This window comes from Pundamilia nyererei, unplaced genomic scaffold (assembly GCF_000239375.1).
Source record: "Pundamilia nyererei isolate P.nyererei 1_Seehausen unplaced genomic scaffold, PunNye1.0 scaffold00430, whole genome shotgun sequence".
Lineage (NCBI taxonomy): Eukaryota > Metazoa > Chordata > Actinopteri > Cichliformes > Cichlidae > Pundamilia > Pundamilia nyererei.
The window spans coordinates 202,374-219,391 of NW_005187831.1; the positions used below are offsets into that span (position 1 = coordinate 202,374).

The following is a 17,018-nucleotide window of genomic DNA, read 5'->3' on the forward strand; positions in this document are numbered from 1 at the left end:
CTCCAGTAACCAATAGGTGATGTAACACTGGCTATGTCCATGTTATATTGCAGTCTGTTTTGCATAAGTAAATTCAGGAACCAAATTTAAGTCTGAGCCACGAGGATGTGTACTTTGAACTTGCATTTTGCAGTTATCACAAATCAGTTTAAAAATAAATAAAAGAATGGACATTTGCTAAATGAGCCAAAATGTGCTGTTATTTTTTGTGTGCACAACATGAAAAGAAATTACATATTCCAGGGAAAATGAGACTTCAATCAGAAATCAAAGCTGTTTTGGAAGATTTCCCCTTTGTTTTTGTTTTTTTAGTTAACACTTTTTCAACTGCTGAATAAATATGTTTTCTGGTGCTACATCTTGCAGCTCTCTGAGGAATAGCTAACATCTCACCTTCAGTTCGGATCATTTCCATAATCTTGTTAGCTGGTCAATTCTGCTGTGTGTACTCGTAGGCGAAGTCAGAACTGGTCAGATCCATGTTAGCAAACATAATGAGGACCTTCTATACATGAACGATTTCCATCTTAAAAACAGTGCAGTAGGCCTTTATTCAAACATGGTAGTGTTTTTCTTGCATACATCATTAGTGATCTCTTGCACAGTAGGTTACATTCATTATGGCCACAGATGAAACAATTCATAACATGAAACAGTTATCACTGCTTTTTTGTAGCAGGAAGAGCAAACACCATTTTTACACAAGTATTACTAGCTTCAAACGAAAATAGGAAACTGAGTTGTTGTGCACCGTTTCAGAAACATGCATTCTCCACTGCAGCTGGGCCAAAAAGAAAAATGAGAACTTCATTTCTTTCACTGTGTTTCAGAATATCCAGTATAACCTGCTGAAGAAGTGATGAAAGCATGAAATGCAATTGAAACGATTTTATTGCTAATTTGTTCCACAAAAGTGAACCAAACAGACACTTTCTTGCTTCCACCCCCCCTTTTGGTGGTATGAAGTTTGCATGGTCATTTACAAGTCTGTTGAAGTGTTCCAAAACCATGTGGAAACATTTTTTCTTTCAGTCAGAAGAGATTGAGGGATTCTGATTTGTGAGCCGGGTCATAAAGCAAAAAGGTTCCATTAAAAGTGAAGCTTACAGGCTGCAGTCTGTTATGAGATTTGGAACATTTGAAACATTATGAAGAACAATGGGGCAAAACAATTAACTGCATAATCTGTTAGACAGTAAAAATTAATGTAGAATAAACAGTAATGTAGAAAAGCATAACACACAGACTCAAATTACTTCACACACCAATTAGAAATTACATAGCCAGACACAATTATCAACATCATTCAACCTTTTCTTTTGTGCAAAAATATTTTCCTTAAGGAATGAAACTATTAGATATGATGACGTGATGGCACATTGATGTTTTCCTTTCCAAAAGGATAAATGGTAAAATACAGAATAAAGATGATTACTGAAGAAAATACAAGGTTTGAGAAGAAAAACCTACATTCAGGCCCTGAAAAGTTTTTTTTTTTTTTTTTTAAATTGAAGGTGAACTTCTTTTCTAAGTGCAAATCGTTGCCTCACAACTCGCAAAGAATTAGGTACCATAAAAGTTTTTGGTCACGTTTCACCGAACCTTTCCCTTCCAAACGAACAGTAAGGGCCAAGTTATAGTCCAATACTGGATGTAGGCCACATATTGATGATATAATCTCCTATGTATGATGTGAGATTGTGATTGAGATGAAGCTATGATATATTTTAATTCTTCTTCTCACATAAGAATATGTGATAGAATTTTTGCTCCAGTCTTACATTTTCTCAAATTTTCATTGTATGATTTTGTCCAAGGTTGCCTGGATGTAGCTGTTAAAATTTGTATCCAAAATCAGCAGTTTCATCAACATCGGCATTCTCTAGAAGCCAAGCAGATTTTGTTGAAGTCTGGCTCGGGCAATAATCTGTTAAACAGTCTTCCTCAACCGGGCTGATTCTGTTGAGATTGATACCCATACAGCTGCTACATATAAATCTGACTGTTTTGGGGGTTTTTTCCTGGACATATAACTCTTTAAAAAAAAAAAAAGAAAAAAAAAAAGGTGCCTATTACAAGTTAAAGAATCAATCTATGACTTCATGTCCACAACATATGTGACTTGTGTTGAAGTACTATCAGCCAAGTTGAACTAGCCCATATTTTTGTAATACCAATGTCAAACACAAGAGGGCGTTCTGAGTCAATCAGGCAAGTCATTAAGTATGCATTCGTTTTAATGGCAATCTAGATGCCTCTTGAGGACACAAGGGTGTGGCTAAACAGAAATGTGAACCTAATTCAGTACACCTGTTGTTAAAATGCTGCCTCCTGGTGGTGAAAGTGCTGATTTAACTTTTCAGAGGGTAATGACAAAAAGTACCTTTAAATGTAACAGTATTTTGCAAGTTTTGAAAACTGTAAACTTATTTGACCCAACCAACATTACGTGCCAGTAAAGAAGTGGTTCAGCAGCTTAAAGTAGCAAGGTTTTTGATAGTTTTTGTACACCTTTCTGTTTGTGTGGTACAATTTAACGGAAACATTTTAACAAAAGTAATAAATTTGCTTTTAAAAACAGATTCCTACCAATCTGTTTGGTCAAGGCATTGGTTATGAAAACACATGAAGCTTAGGAATCATTAGCTTCTTGCATTTTCTTGGTCTCTGCTAATTTTCTTGCTAAACAGATTAACAAAAGTGTCAGCACTCTGTATAACCTAGCACTCGCTGAATCAACAGTCACTGGCAAATTAGCAAACGCTAATTCCTGTCAAAACTAGATCTTAAGAGTGATAAACATCTTGAAATGTCTTTTGCAAAAGTACATAATTTAGTTTTCATAGTGAAGAGATACTCCTATGTTTAAAGGGTTAGATTTTAATGGCCTAGCTTATAATGGTATTATGACAAAGGTTTGAACTTTCCCAAGAACATTCTCTATAGCATAAGAGGATTGTGAAAAACCATTCCCAGATCTCAATTGTGGGAACAAATCTCTGTCCAAAAAAAAAAAGTATGCATATGTAGGAATGTGTAGGCTTACAAGATTTCTGGTCTCTGTTCATAGTCCATTAGCCAAATAGCACTGGCCAGTTTAATTTGATTAGGCTGTTTTTGCATTCAGGTGAACCATCTGCGTGGCAAATAAAACAAGGAATGATAATTAAACTTTTTATTAGCTTCATCTTTTTTTTTTTTTTTAAATGTAACTACATCAGTACACAGTGGCAGGCACACAAAATATTTTTTCCTTGTTAGCTGCTAGCCACACCATTCTCTCCTGCAGCTAGCTTGTCAAAAGGTTTTAGCTATGGCTACAGCTGATGACTCTTGTGTTTGCGTAGCCATTTATTTAATAACGCTTAAGAAATATTTCACTTTCAGAAAAGTGCAAAGAGGTGTTAATGTGCGATAACTGCATACTGAATTGGTTCTTCTTTTGAAAAAGCCCACCTGCAGTGCTGTGCCCTTTCCCAACTTAGCCTACTGCCAATTAAAATAATTGCATTTTTACAATTCTATTGCAAAAACCGTCACATGATCCAAACAATTTGACAAGACGTCCCAAACTCGTCACTGTCATACTGTTGCAGATTCATGATTAGCCACTTTAGCTTACATACCTGCTTGATTATCGTATATATGCCAAAATGAATAGTGTCTGAGTGGAATTGACCAGGAAAGGGTGATGATTTTTCCCAGTCGATGATTGGTTCCAATCTCAAGAAGTTATTGACCAAAATATTAAACAGCAAAAAAGCATCTTCATTTGTAGGCATATTAGCCACTAGTGCTGCAAATTGTTCCATGGTTTCTGTTTAAAGATGGCTTTCAAAAAGCAAGTAGTCATGGTGTGCCAACCTTATACCCCCACATTTCTCCAAAATTATTTGGCAAACCAATTATGATGCACAATTTGGTCCAGAGAAAAAAAAAAATTGTACAAGTACAAGCTATGACACTGTTTGTTAAGCAGAATGCAGACAAGGAAAAAACAAAACATTTTAAGTAATTAGTCCCTCTTGTTTCTTCCCCCCCCTTTTTCTTTTTTTAATCTTTATGACCACTCCAGCTTAATTCTGTGGGGTGGTGAAATATGTCTGTGATCCGCAGTGATAATTCTGTGGCGTAGAATAATAGTTACTGTGATGGTGATGGTGGTAGTTGTTCTGGGGGGTGGAGTAGTAGTTGTGATGGTGGTGATGGTGACTCTGGATGTTTCCATAGGCAAAAAGGAGCGGCGCAGTGGAAGATGGTGGCTGCTGGGCAGATGACACCCCTGCTGCTAAAGGTGCATTACATTGGATGGAGCCATACCAACTAGATGCTCCTGGTTGGGGTGTGGTGGACAGGAGACTGAGGATGGGAGAGAACACATTTTTTAAACGACGAGCTTAACATGATTTAAAAATGGTGACTTTTAACTTCAAATGTTCATACCCACCTGGCCCGATCAGTCCTGTTATTGATGCTTCTGGACAGGTCGTCATCGCTGTCGTACCGCCGGGGATTGTCAAAGAAATAAGCCCTGGAGCTGAAACTATGGCTGTTGATCATGCCTCCTGGAGCCTGAGAGATGCAGACATATTTAAGTTTTGTCTCAAATTTACAACTTTTGAAAAAGTTCACATGAGACAGTATTTTTAACTTCTTAGTTTACCAGGTTTTGGTTGGGTCTCTGGACTCTAAAGAAAACCACCACTAAGCTGGTAGGCAGCAACTCCCAGAAGAACAGAATGATCCCAAACACAATGTAGGCTTCACCGCTGATCTCCTGTACGTCAGCCTTTAACAAGAACACGCTGTATTACAGATATTTTCTTTGACCTATAACATATTGAAGGCAGCAAATAACTGAAAAAAAAATTAAAAATAATAATAATAATTAAAAAAAAAAAAAACTTAAAATATTGAAATAATAAAGAAGGCTGAGAAGCGATGGATACCACTCTGATATCAAAGTTCCAGTTTGTAGCTAGCACCATGTAGCAATTATCGCCGCTTAGCCTAAATACCGGGAGCACGGAGAAACTGCTAGCCTTTATATATTTAAAAATATGGCTTCCAACTACCTACAAATTTACACATGTACCTTTTTTGTAGACAAAAAAAAAACTCCAAAAGAAACAGTTAAAAATATTTACCAAATTACCAAACCTCAAGTTTCTATTCCTTTCAGTTTGTATGCTAAGCTAAGCTAATCAATTCCTAGCTCAAGCTAAAATAGTAGGTTTTAATTTTATTAATTATCTCATAAACATACGTTTAAAAAAAAATTTCCTTGTTTACGTAATATTAGAACAGATGGGTGGGGTCTCATGGAACTTAAAGAGAGGTTAAAACAGCATATTTCTGTCAGACAAATATCACTCATGAATCATGCAAAGCCTCTAGCACCCAATATGGAATGATATTGTCGGCCAAGATTAGGTGCATGCTAATCTATCATTATCAGCATTTATAATATTAAAAAAAACAAAAACAAAAAGGAGGTGAACCACCACCACAAAAACCCCCAATCCAAACCAAAACCCTTCAACCATGTTTTGACTGTTGATGTTCCATGCTGTATCCACCAGAGGGCAACCTTGATCATCATTGACAGCAATGCACACGTTTAAAACTAAGGAGAAAACAAGCTGAAACAAGTACTGGATTGGTTTATATCAGGTGGGCTATACTTAGTACACACTTATCGAATAGTTTGGCTAGTAATTTAGTGGCAAATAATCTTCCTAGACAGAAATACCAAATAATACATATTATCATTAATAATAATAATAATAATAATAATAATAATATTCACACAATTGTTGTCTGTTATGTGTATGCGTATATCTTCTCGTGATGTAAACTGAAAGTGCTCAGACGCTACACAAAGGGATAGAAGAATATTAGACTGCCAGATTAAGGAAATAATATCAGATTACACTCCTGTTAGAGATCTGTTACCGTTTGTCGTGTGCAGTACCTGCCCACAAAATACACAATGGAATGATTTAAAAAGCTCTGTCCATCTCAAAGCCTGAACTCAGATGTAGGTCAGTTCACACAGACACATAGTTATTTATAGCAAACAAAGCCCTTTACCCCATTAAGTATCATCTTACCGAATCTCCTTAGATGGACTGTCCACACACACACACACACACACACACACACACACACACACACACACACACACACACACACACACACACACACACACACGATATTATCTATAACTTAACACACATGATACAGTACCTGATCAGAAACACTGTACCAGCCATAATTAAAGGGACTGAATCGGTCCTGTGGGGTCAGGGCCACCACCACCAGATTATAACAGGCTCTGGACATGAAGAGGAGAATCACCATGGCACCGATGGCTGTCGCTTGGCACACGGATGTACCCTAAAGGAAGAATTTCTGCACTTATTACAAGCTCACGCATCAGCCGGCCAGCTTTCCTGTAATGTATTGTCAGATGTGGGCCACCGATGTGATCCACCAGTACAACAGATGCTTTACCATGACAGAAATGTCTGACTACAGCCAAAGATTGAACTATAGGAGAGATATGATATTTTCTCATTGGATTTCTAAGGTTGTGTCCAGAGAAGCACCTTGTTCATTCATTCACTATTCCCTGTGTAAAGGTTACTTTATAGTTTTTATACTTTGGTAGTGTAAAATAATTTCAAATTTTGGGACTATTGGGAAAGGAGGATAAAATATCTCAATCGCCCCCATGTGGCTGTTTGCAGAATAGCTGATCATATTTTTTTTTCCCCTGATAAATTGTTTTTTTACGTTATAAAGACAGTTTATATCATAAAAACAATGGCAGACTCCTGCAGATGGGACGAAAATATGCAGGTTACAGTTTTCTTCACTTCCCAAACAGTGCTGTTGGAAAGTGGATGATCTGAAGACACTGAATGATCAGCATCAAAATTATTAATTCCTAATATCTCACATTGTTGAGTATTAACTGTATTTATTGATTAGAAGAAAGTAATATCAGTGTATCTAAAGAAAAAGCAGCTGAACAATTCATGCTTTTTTCTTTTCTTTTTTTCCCCTTCTACCTTTGACTCGAGATAAACGTTGGCAGATGACATCTTGGCGATCTTGAAGATGCACACAGCCAGAGATATGGCACACAGCACAAACAGACTGTCGTTGATCAGGACCCGGGCCAAGACTGCATGTCTGACACTCCCATCACTGGAAACACAGAGGTTATGCTAATGTCTTTAAATACTGGGATAAAATTCAGAATTAAAACTGTGCTATGAATGAATGTTTTCTCCGTTATTTTCAAGTAAGTAGAAAACATTCAATTGACTGTTTTGTTTTGATTAAAGGTTTTTGTGTACCTCGGGGATTCAGAGTGTTCAAGAGCTCCTTGCACTAACAGTGCACAAGTCAAATTCACCACCAGGAAAAATATACTGAGACACAGGAAGAACAAACGTAGGGGAACCCTGGAGAGGGAAACAGACAAATACAGACAGGCAGTAAAAGGATGGCCAAAAACGTGACGTTATTCACACACAACTTATTAATATTCATAGTGTTGAAGCTGCAATCCATCTGCGCGCACGTGTGTGTGTGTGTTTGTATAAAGAATAAGAAAGACAAAAGAGAGACTCTAGCCATAAGCAGAAGAAGGATCTTATGACTTATTCTGAATTCTGTCTTAAATAATCAAGGTTAAAGGGAATACTGCATAACTAAATGCAGTTTACTTAAAAACACAAATATTACAGATTAAAAAGAAACTTACTTGTACTTTGTGAGCTCTGGTGAATACTTGGCTTTAGCTTTAAACATCACCTGAGAAAGAGACAATGATATCACTTTTATTACAATTATAGGGCAGATACTGTACATTAACAGTGTACTTCCAGTCCATACTGTTATCATTGACATTTAGTATAATAGCTTTGCATGCTGTAGCCCCCTCAGTTCAGCCCATGTCTCAGTTTAGCCCCTCAAGCTGACTTTCTTCTCATTGGCTGCCCAAATGATCGCAAATAAATGATTTAAACAACAGGTAGGTGCGGCTTCAGTGTTCACAGCTAGGCATCTATGCCTGACCCAGCCATATTAGGGATACCCACTGTCAATTATATTATATAGAGCCAAGAAAAAGGTAATCTGTCTAAAACAGAGTTTAGAGCAGTTATAGTGACACCTTTTGGCTGAGCCAAAGATAAAGAAAAACATCATAGGGGCAAAGATGTTACTTCCACAGAAACCACTAACAGATATATGGACATATGGCAAGTCTTTTAATCCATGCACTGTTAGCTTTTCTAGTAAGACATAATTTGGACTTTCTAGCTGAAGGTTAGACAGGATCACATTGTGTGCTTTTCTTTTATATATTGTTGATTTTAGAAATTACATTTCTGTATGTTTGGGCATTTTATGACTCACTGATTATCACAGACTGTCCCTATGGAGCAATAAAACTGTTCTCTGACACAAGCAGAGCCAGTACAGCTGCACTTGCAAAACCTCTACTGGTTGGCAAGACTGTCATGTTGCTTTAAATATTATCAAATTGCAACATTCACATTGTAAAGGCAAACTAGATGTTAGCCAGAAACTAAATGCTAATAACAACTACTAACTGCTCTGCTGTATGCAGATGAGTAAAGGAAAAACATGTCTATAGCCATCTTTTTTCCTTTTTTTCCCCCCCATTGACACAACAGAACACACTGAGCATATAATTTAGAGAGTAGCAACACAAAACATAGACAAGTTCTTCAGGTTGGTCTTTAAAGGTATTTTTTTCAGTTACAGTGTGCACGGGTTAATAACATTTTCACCACTAAGGGTGATGTGTGCCATTTTTCTTCTAACTTTTGATATTTCTTTGTTCTCTACCTACATTTATGTGCCACCAGTGCACATAATGTGCTCCCAATTATTAGCCTGTTTAACTCTTATGGTTCAAATTGGTACTGCATGACAGTATGACCCAGCCCCAGCTTAACTTGAGTCGATTACTCTCTACAACAACAGAAAGTTAAAGAGCCCCCCACTCCTACATGTCTTTCACTTTTACAGCTCTGGCTAATTTTATAAGCTAATTTTAGATAATTTTTAAACATAGGAACCCGTTAAAATACTTCACCTGTGACAATCATATTTTTGTAACATCATAAAAATTTGGAATATTCTTTAAACAGTAAAACAGCTAAAAATGAAATAAAATGATGTTAGCTGCTATGCAATGCTATGCTATACTATGCTAACTGCTGCACACAGCACAAAAACGAGCTAATAAACTGCTGAGACCTGCACTACACAAGCTATTGACTCTCAGCCACCTTGTTGCCAACATCTTATCAGTAGCTGCCTAAAAAACATTAACCTGTGCCCAAGTCCAGCTTAAAGGTACAAAAGCTGGAACACAGACATCCACTGATCAAGTTCACTCGCTCCTTGGAATGAGTCCCTTTTCATAGATATTTAGCAAAACAGTCTTTATTCAGCGATTATGAGGTACAAACAGGGAAACGCCAACATTTGCCTTTGAGCAACGTTAAATGAAATCATCATCCATTTCTGACATTACTATATGTTACATTTGCACTGGACACACAGGACACTGACCAAGTCAACGCTGAGTTTAAACACACACATGGACACGTACACACATTATCAGTGAGCCTTTTGTGTGAGAATGTAGGCCAGGAGGAGGTAATTGGTAACCTAGAAATGAAGCATCAAGGCAACAGATGACTACCAGGGTGTATACTTTATGTGCACTATGTTTCTGCATGTATGTTATGGAATTAAAAAATAAAAAAACATCTATATAAAATGTCCACTTATCAATACTTTGTCTTTATTAATAAGTAGACAATGAGAATAGTTCAATTTGTTATTGTGTTTTCTCTCAGCATAGGAAACTCATCACTACATTACACTTTTTGTAGGAAGCAGAAAAAAAATGTATAATAATGGGAAGTACATCACATGCCAGGAGTCACAGCTAACTCATCAGAAAGACACTATTTCCACACATGCATGTCACACAGCAGTTGCATGATAATATATCAGACCTCAGCTAAAGAGGCAAGTGAACATTAAACAGTGAGGTGGAAAAAAAAAATCATTCAATACTGTTTGAAAGAATCAGTCATGTGTTTCAATAGTAAAGCCCTGCAGATCTAAAGGTCTGTGATGATACTATGAAGCTCTTTTTAATGCATTTTCAGAAACGAAGTCAAGTTAAGTCAGAGTATTTGCTGAGAAATGAATGCCAGTCTATCGGCATAGAAAATACTGGGTACAATTTTTAGGCTCGCGTGCAGCTCTGTGCTCTCGTACAGGAGTTCTAACATGAAAAGCGACACAACACACATTTTTAAATACTGCTTTATGTTTAAGAACTGCCTTGCAAGATGGAGAAGTAGTATTTAGACTCTTAAATAAAAGCAATGACTCTGCAAAAGTAGAAATACACAAGCATTAGCATCAAAACATTAAAATACCTAAAGTTAAAATATTCACTATGCTGGGATATAAACATATCACTGGATCAGAATTCTTAATTCGGACCTTATTTTAATGGCGAGATGATCTGAATTCCTCCTATTATGCTGCATATTTTCATAAGAATCTTATATATTAGCAGGTTTAAGTTTTTAAATCTATAAAATGCTAAATATTTCAATTACAAATGTTACAGTAGCCCTGGGGCATTTGTCACGACCCTAAGAGGTCCATACCTGGACTCGAAGAATAATAAATTTCATTATTTTTGACAAGACCTTTATCAGTTTGGTCATTTTTCAATAACAATAAGATTTTGTTTCATGTTTTTAAGTGTGGAGTTTTCTTAACAGTTTTTACAGTAAACGATATAGTTTTGTGGGTTTTGATAGTCAGCAAAATGACCCTTTATGAGTCACTATCACATGGTTAGTGAAGACGCTTCCAGTTAACCCTGAGTAAGTGTCAGTAAGTGTCTGCCATTGATTTCCAGCATTTTTGGCTTTTGTCCCATTTACACAAGACAATATTTGTCTGGGAGTTAATATTAACCAAAGCCATATTTCTGATATCCATTCATGCAAATTGTCACAAGGTAGTTTAATGCAGAAAACAAGCAATAAGCAATCGCAACCCACAAATTCCAATTCTTACCAGCTAACTCTGTTTTATTTTTTGTAACAAGCAAAGTGACAAATAAAGCTGAAAGTTTGTAAAATTATTCAATTCTTTACAAAGCACAGTTGAGTTCTTTGATGCTTCATTGCTGTGAGTAACTTTGCTTACATGCAGGCCAGCTGAGCCACCGCTGGCGTAGAGATAACAATGATGGTCAAACAGAAGAAGTGAGCAAAAAGTGTTTTCTGCTATTACTGAGCCTGCAATAGTTTACTGCAGAGAGAGCTTTCAGTTTGAGCTGTATACACTATAAGAACATATGATTCAGATATATTACTCAAATCTGGCCAGACCTGGAAATGTTCATTCACTGGGCTGGCCTGTCACATGATATTCCAACATGGGTATATTTAAATTTAGATTTAAATCTATAGTGACAACAAAGTAAAACAAAACTATATGTGACATGATTCATTTTTGTTATTTCAACACAAGGAAATGTAAAGCTAATTTTATTCATATTAAAAAGGAGCATAGTTTGTGTGCATTTACACATAAGCAACAATGACTAATCAGCAGTCATAGGACACCATTGGTTTCATTACCAAACCTCCACTTAGCCAGTTGGATGGGCTTCCTTTTTACTCTCCCTGTATGTAAATGAGACATTAGTGAACCAGCCGAGAGTGTGGAGGTGCTTCTGACCAGACGTCAAACCACAAGCTGGAAATGTTTGTTCACTGGGCTGGCCAGTCATGTGACAATCCCAACATGCGTAGATGCATTTGGCACGGGCAGGTGTTAAACAACTGCGTCCGTGACAGCAAACAGGGACATTTTCTTGAGTCCAATCCACTTACTGCACAGGAAACACTAATGGAGGTTAGAAGCAAATGCAATCCACCTTCTGTCACCCCAGGACATGAACAGAGTCTATTTGCAAAGCTTTCAAAACCAACCCAAACTGCTTCAAACCAGTCCGCCCAGAACACGTAGGCCAATGGTGATAACACTGGCCATATTTATTTAGCTGCGCATACATTTTTAGAGGGAACCCCTGCTATTTTAGACACCGCATAATGAAAAACTGGCTATATCAAATTGATAGCTTTGATACTGTCACTTTATGACAAATATTTCAATAATAAGATTGAAGACACTTTTATATCCATCCATTAAGTATTGATGGAATACCACTATTACTATTTTTAGTAGTAGCAGTAATAGTATTGGCCAAGTATGACATTACAATTAGCAGCTGATTAGCTTAGCTCAGCATAAAGTGTGTTTAGGCTTATTAGCATAACAACTAAAACTGCAAGCCTTAGTTTCTCCAAAAGTAACAAAAACAATTAGGAAAGCTTAATAAACCAAATATACAAGAACATGTATTTTCCGCATGTAAGGTTTCCGCAATCAGAAATGTTCTTACATCTGAGAATGACCACTTCGCACTAATTAGCCACTTTAATAAGAATACCTGCTCTCATCCGCCAGTCACATGGCAACAACTCACTGCATACAGGCGTGCATGACGATCAAGACGACCTACTAAAGCAGGGGTGTCCAACTCCAGGCCTCAAGGGCCGGTGTCCTGCAGGTTTTGGATGTGTCCTTGATCCAACACAGCTGATCTAAATAGCAAAATGACCTCCTGAACATGTCTTGAAGTTCTCCAGAGACCTGGTAATGAACTAGTCGTTTGATTCAGGTGTGTTGATCCAGGGTGCTATCTAAAACCTGCAGGACACCGGCCCTTGAGGTCTGGAGTTCTCCACCCTTGTACTAAAGTGTAAACGTGAGGATGTATCCAAGAATGGGAAAGAAAGTGACTTTAAATGATACTTGGTTTCCATATAGGCTGGTCTGAATATTTCAGAAGCTGCTGATCTGCTGGGACTTTCCAGCACAAACACCGAGTGCCACTCCAGTCTTTACCCCAACTTTAAGATAACAGGGTCTGAATTTGATGTAGACAACATGAAAACGTGGCTCAATCCTACCTTGTATCAACGATTCATGCTGGTGATGGGGTTTTAATGATGTGGGGATATTTTCTTGGCACTCTTTAGTCCCTATAATACCAATGGAGCATTGTTAAAAATGCTACAACCAACTTGGGTATTGTTGCTGACCATGTCCATTCCTTTATGACCACACCGTCCGCATCTTCTGATGTCTGCTTCCACCAGAATAACAACGATTTAAGCTTTGTAATAGGACAACTATGTGACAAAGCTGAACTACTCTTAAACTTGTGTCTTCGTCACCAGATCTCAGTGCAATGGAGCACCATTCAGATGCGGTAGAACAAGAGAATCTCATGACTTTGCAGCAGACAAAATCTTCAGCAACTTTGTGATGCAATCATGCCAATCTGAGAAATGTTTTCAGCACTTTGCTGAGTCTACGCCACAAAGAATTAAGGCAGTTCTGAATGTCAAAAGAAGATTCAAACTGGAACTAGTAAGGTGCACCTAATAAAGTGGCAGATGAGTGCAATATAAAACATCAAGAGTCCAGCACGTTTTATCGTGCATTCAATGAATCTCTGAAGGTGAATTAATTGCTGCCTACACCTTTGATGCATGGTCCGCTAAAAAGTATTCATAATGTAGAAGTATGTCTATGTGAAACACGTGATACTTGTTTATTGAAATACAAAGCAAACACTGAGCTACTGAATCTGATAAACTATCATGCAGCTCTGAATTCATGACACACAGAAGATGTATTATCTGTAAAACCTTTGACATACCATTAACCTTGTGCCTGTCCCTCTATGTAGCTCTTACTTTCTACAGGTGTGTCTTGTGATCTGTGCTTTCTGGTTCACCTGGTAAGTCTCTCTGTCTTTAGGCAAACCCAATCTCTTTCTAGGCTGTCCAATCACCCTATTAAACCTGCAGCAGTTATACCTCTTTCCCCCCCATAGAGACGACATTTGACGACCTCCACTGTACTCTCAATGACCAGTTTTGACACTTCAGAATATATCAATAAAGACTTGTTTTGATGACCATTTGAATGGTTTCTGGGTTTTTCCAAGCGTAGAGACCACCCTCACTAATTTCTGGTGCAAACAGTCATTTTGTTCTATATGCAGCCCTAAAATATAACAGCAACCGCTCAGTTCAGAAAAGAACTTCAAGCTACTCCTAATAGTAGCTTGATGAGTTTGCGGTGTTAATATCTAGTTTAGAAAATCCAACATAATGCTCATTTTATGTATTTTGCTCCCCTTTAGAGTCCAGAAGGCTCTCTTTAGGTTGGGCCTACCTACCGTTTGACTGTCCAGTTCCTCTCAGTGTCTCGGTCATATACACCCTGTGTTTGTAACATGTGGTTTAAAAAGTTAGCATGCCAATGTCCTTCAGCTCAAGCCTTCAAAGACAGGATTTAGTGACATCATAGTGGCAACATCCATATAGTCTGTTATTAAAACTTTTCAAACTGGCAGCACAAGACCTTAAGAGCACTGGATCCTTCACTGATGATGTGTTTTTCCAGTCCCTTGTGACTGACATTTGCACTAGACAGGTGGATAAAGGCATCCCTGACCAACTGTAAGTGCTTATGCTTGCATTTAGGGCCAAAAGAAGGGGAAACTGCAGTGTCAGCAGTTTAATGAAATCTGGTATCTCATACAAACCCTGTACATCTCACACACACACCCTTACCTGTGTGAAGTAGAGGTTGAGCAGGCAGAGGGTGAAGAACTGCAGGCAGACGGGGCAGCAGTAGAGCAGCCAGTAGGCCAGAGGCTGCAGCTGGTTGGCCTGCACCACATTTTTAAAGTAGAAAGAGAAGAGCGTCGTCCGCAGCGCTGCCCACAGCAGGCACAGAAACAGAAACACGCTCTGATAGCTGAAACGCTTGTGTCCGTAGTGCAAAATGAGCCAGAGCTGCAGGTAGACGAAAACAAACAGGAGGGAGTAGAGGACGGTGTAGACGGCAGTTAGACTGAGCTCCAGTGCTGGGGAGACTGCAGCTCCGGAGGACTCCTTCAGTGAGGTAAACAACTGGGAATGAACCTCCTCTCCTGCCGAAAACATCTCCGCCGGCGGCTCGCACTAACACATGAGGTGCAGTGAAGGCGAACACACTTCAAAGTGGGTCAGACCTGGGCTAAATTCACTGTGGGTGACAAAAAAGACGAGGGGGTGCGGGTGAAAAATTGCGAGAAAAGCAGTTTATTCTGAAAAGAAGTGGCATTGTGGAACTGCGCTGTGCTTTAAATTCGCTACGGGTCTGAAAACGAAAAAAAAGGCTGGATTTAGTTTTTTCTAAAACGCCAGGTTAAAATAACAAGACAGAGGAGAAAGAAAACAAGAGAGAGGTCCCCTTGTGATTCTCTGCAAAGCTGCTCTCTGCAAAAAAACAACTTGAGGGGGGGGGAACCTCCAGATCAGCTGTGATGCAGTTATATAGACCCGCCCCCTCGGTCCCAATTAACAGGGAAACTGGCTCTTCGCAGGCCGCCATCTTGGCTCCTCACCAGCCTTGTTTTATTGGAAAACATCTGACTCCTGAGCCGGAGGTTGTAGCTGTTTTCCGAACACCCATAAGTGAACGTCAGTGGCACACCCACATTATCAGAACACCGCTTCATTGGCTCATCAGGCCGCCCAACCTCCAGAACTTCCTTCCTTCATTGAGTGACGATGATGTCAGCTGCGGAAGTTTCCGCCCCCTGCGCGCGTGTGATTGGTGATTTGCTCAAGTCAAAACCCTTCCACAATGTGTTTGGTTCAGGGATGCCAGTGGGTGTCTCTCGCAAGCAGATAGATAGATAACAGATAGATTCTGTTGGCTGAAAGTTGGGTAAAGGAAAAAGTCAGAGGCACCAAAACGTCTGTGGTTTCAATATAAACGCACATGCTAGCTTTACGTTAACTAAAAAAAAGAGAGAGCAGCCTGTAATTGTTTTTCTATTTTGTTTTCAAGAAGTCACAGCTCCTTTTGTCTGTGAAGGTTCTCAGTCATCCAGGTCATCGTAGTCAAAGGAGCTTGCAAAGTTCTAAGGTCAAATGGTGGAGAGTCCCAGATATAAACCTAGTGGAAGTAACCCCCCACAGAGGGACAAAAACCCGAAACTCTGGCTGACTGGGACCCACACCCAGTTTCACACCTTGGCTCAGGGGATTAGAGGATCATCAGGAGGTCCTTTTGTCCCTCTGTGGGGGGATTCTCCCACTAGGTTTATATCTGGGACTCTCCACCATTTGACCTTAGAACTGAAGAAGCTTCTCGGATGAGAGGTGAAACGTCTTCAAGCAACTTAAAGAAGTCCAGACGCTTTTCTTTGCAAGCTCCTTTGACCACAGCTCCTTTTCTTTTCTTTTTTTAATAAAGTGCATTCAGGCGACTGTGTTGTGATTTAGCGCTTTATAAATAAATTGAATTATCATTTATTTTCACTCCTGTCCTTGTCCCTGACCATTTTCAGAGGAATATTAATCAATATCACCAATTTGTACAGAGGTCATTAGAAGAGAGGTACAACAGCCAAGGTTTAGGGGTGCATTTCAACCAGTGGTGTTGGGTATCTTAGCAAAATGGATTGAATTATAAACGCAGAAAAGTACCGTTAGATTCTGATCCGCCATGCAATACAAACAGGAACGCATCTGATTGGCAGCAGTTTAATTTTCCATCATCACACTGAGCCCAAACACACTGCCAAGGCAATAAAAGTATACCTGGATAGAAAAACCTAATCAGTCATTGATTTTTTTCGTCTCCAGAGTCTGAGCCTCGATATTATTGAAGCAGTGCTGGATAATATTGACAGAAAGCAGAACAAAAGACAGCCAACATCCCAAGAAAGAGCTTAAAATGTCATTCGAGAAGCTTGGGGAACCATTCCTGAGGACTGCTTAAAAAATTAGAAG

At 38.7% G+C, this 17,018-nt stretch overlaps 1 protein-coding gene across 1 annotated transcript; it reads right to left on the reverse strand.

Moving 5' to 3' along the window:
* Window positions 1–1,487: 1,487 nt before the first annotated feature.
* gpr137c (G protein-coupled receptor 137c) lies at window positions 1,488–15,506 on the reverse strand. Its single transcript, XM_005753468.1, has 8 exons — window positions 14,805–15,506; window positions 7,778–7,827; window positions 7,368–7,475; window positions 7,077–7,215; window positions 6,250–6,399; window positions 4,664–4,789; window positions 4,448–4,572; window positions 1,488–4,359 (listed from the first exon to the last, which is right to left on the reverse strand). Exons 1-8 carry the CDS (start codon window positions 15,177–15,179, stop codon window positions 4,077–4,079), a joined length of 1,356 nt encoding a protein of 451 aa, XP_005753525.1. The 5' UTR covers window positions 15,180–15,506; the 3' UTR covers window positions 1,488–4,076.
* Between the last annotated feature and the right edge of the window lie 1,512 nt (window positions 15,507–17,018).

Excerpts from the sequence above, each read along its gene's own strand:
- gpr137c (XM_005753468.1), bottom strand. The coding sequence starts at position 15,179 with ATGTTTTCGGCAGGAGAGGAGGTTCATTCCCAGTTGTTTACCTCACTG. Across the intron at positions 7,216-7,367 it reads GAACACTCTGAATCCCCGAG|TGATGGGAGTGTCAGACATG; the intron begins GTACACAAAAAC and ends CTGTGTTTCCAG. Across the intron at positions 4,790-6,249 it reads GGTACAGTGTTTCTGATCAG|GCTGACGTACAGGAGATCAG; the intron begins GTACTGTATCAT and ends TTCTTGTTAAAG.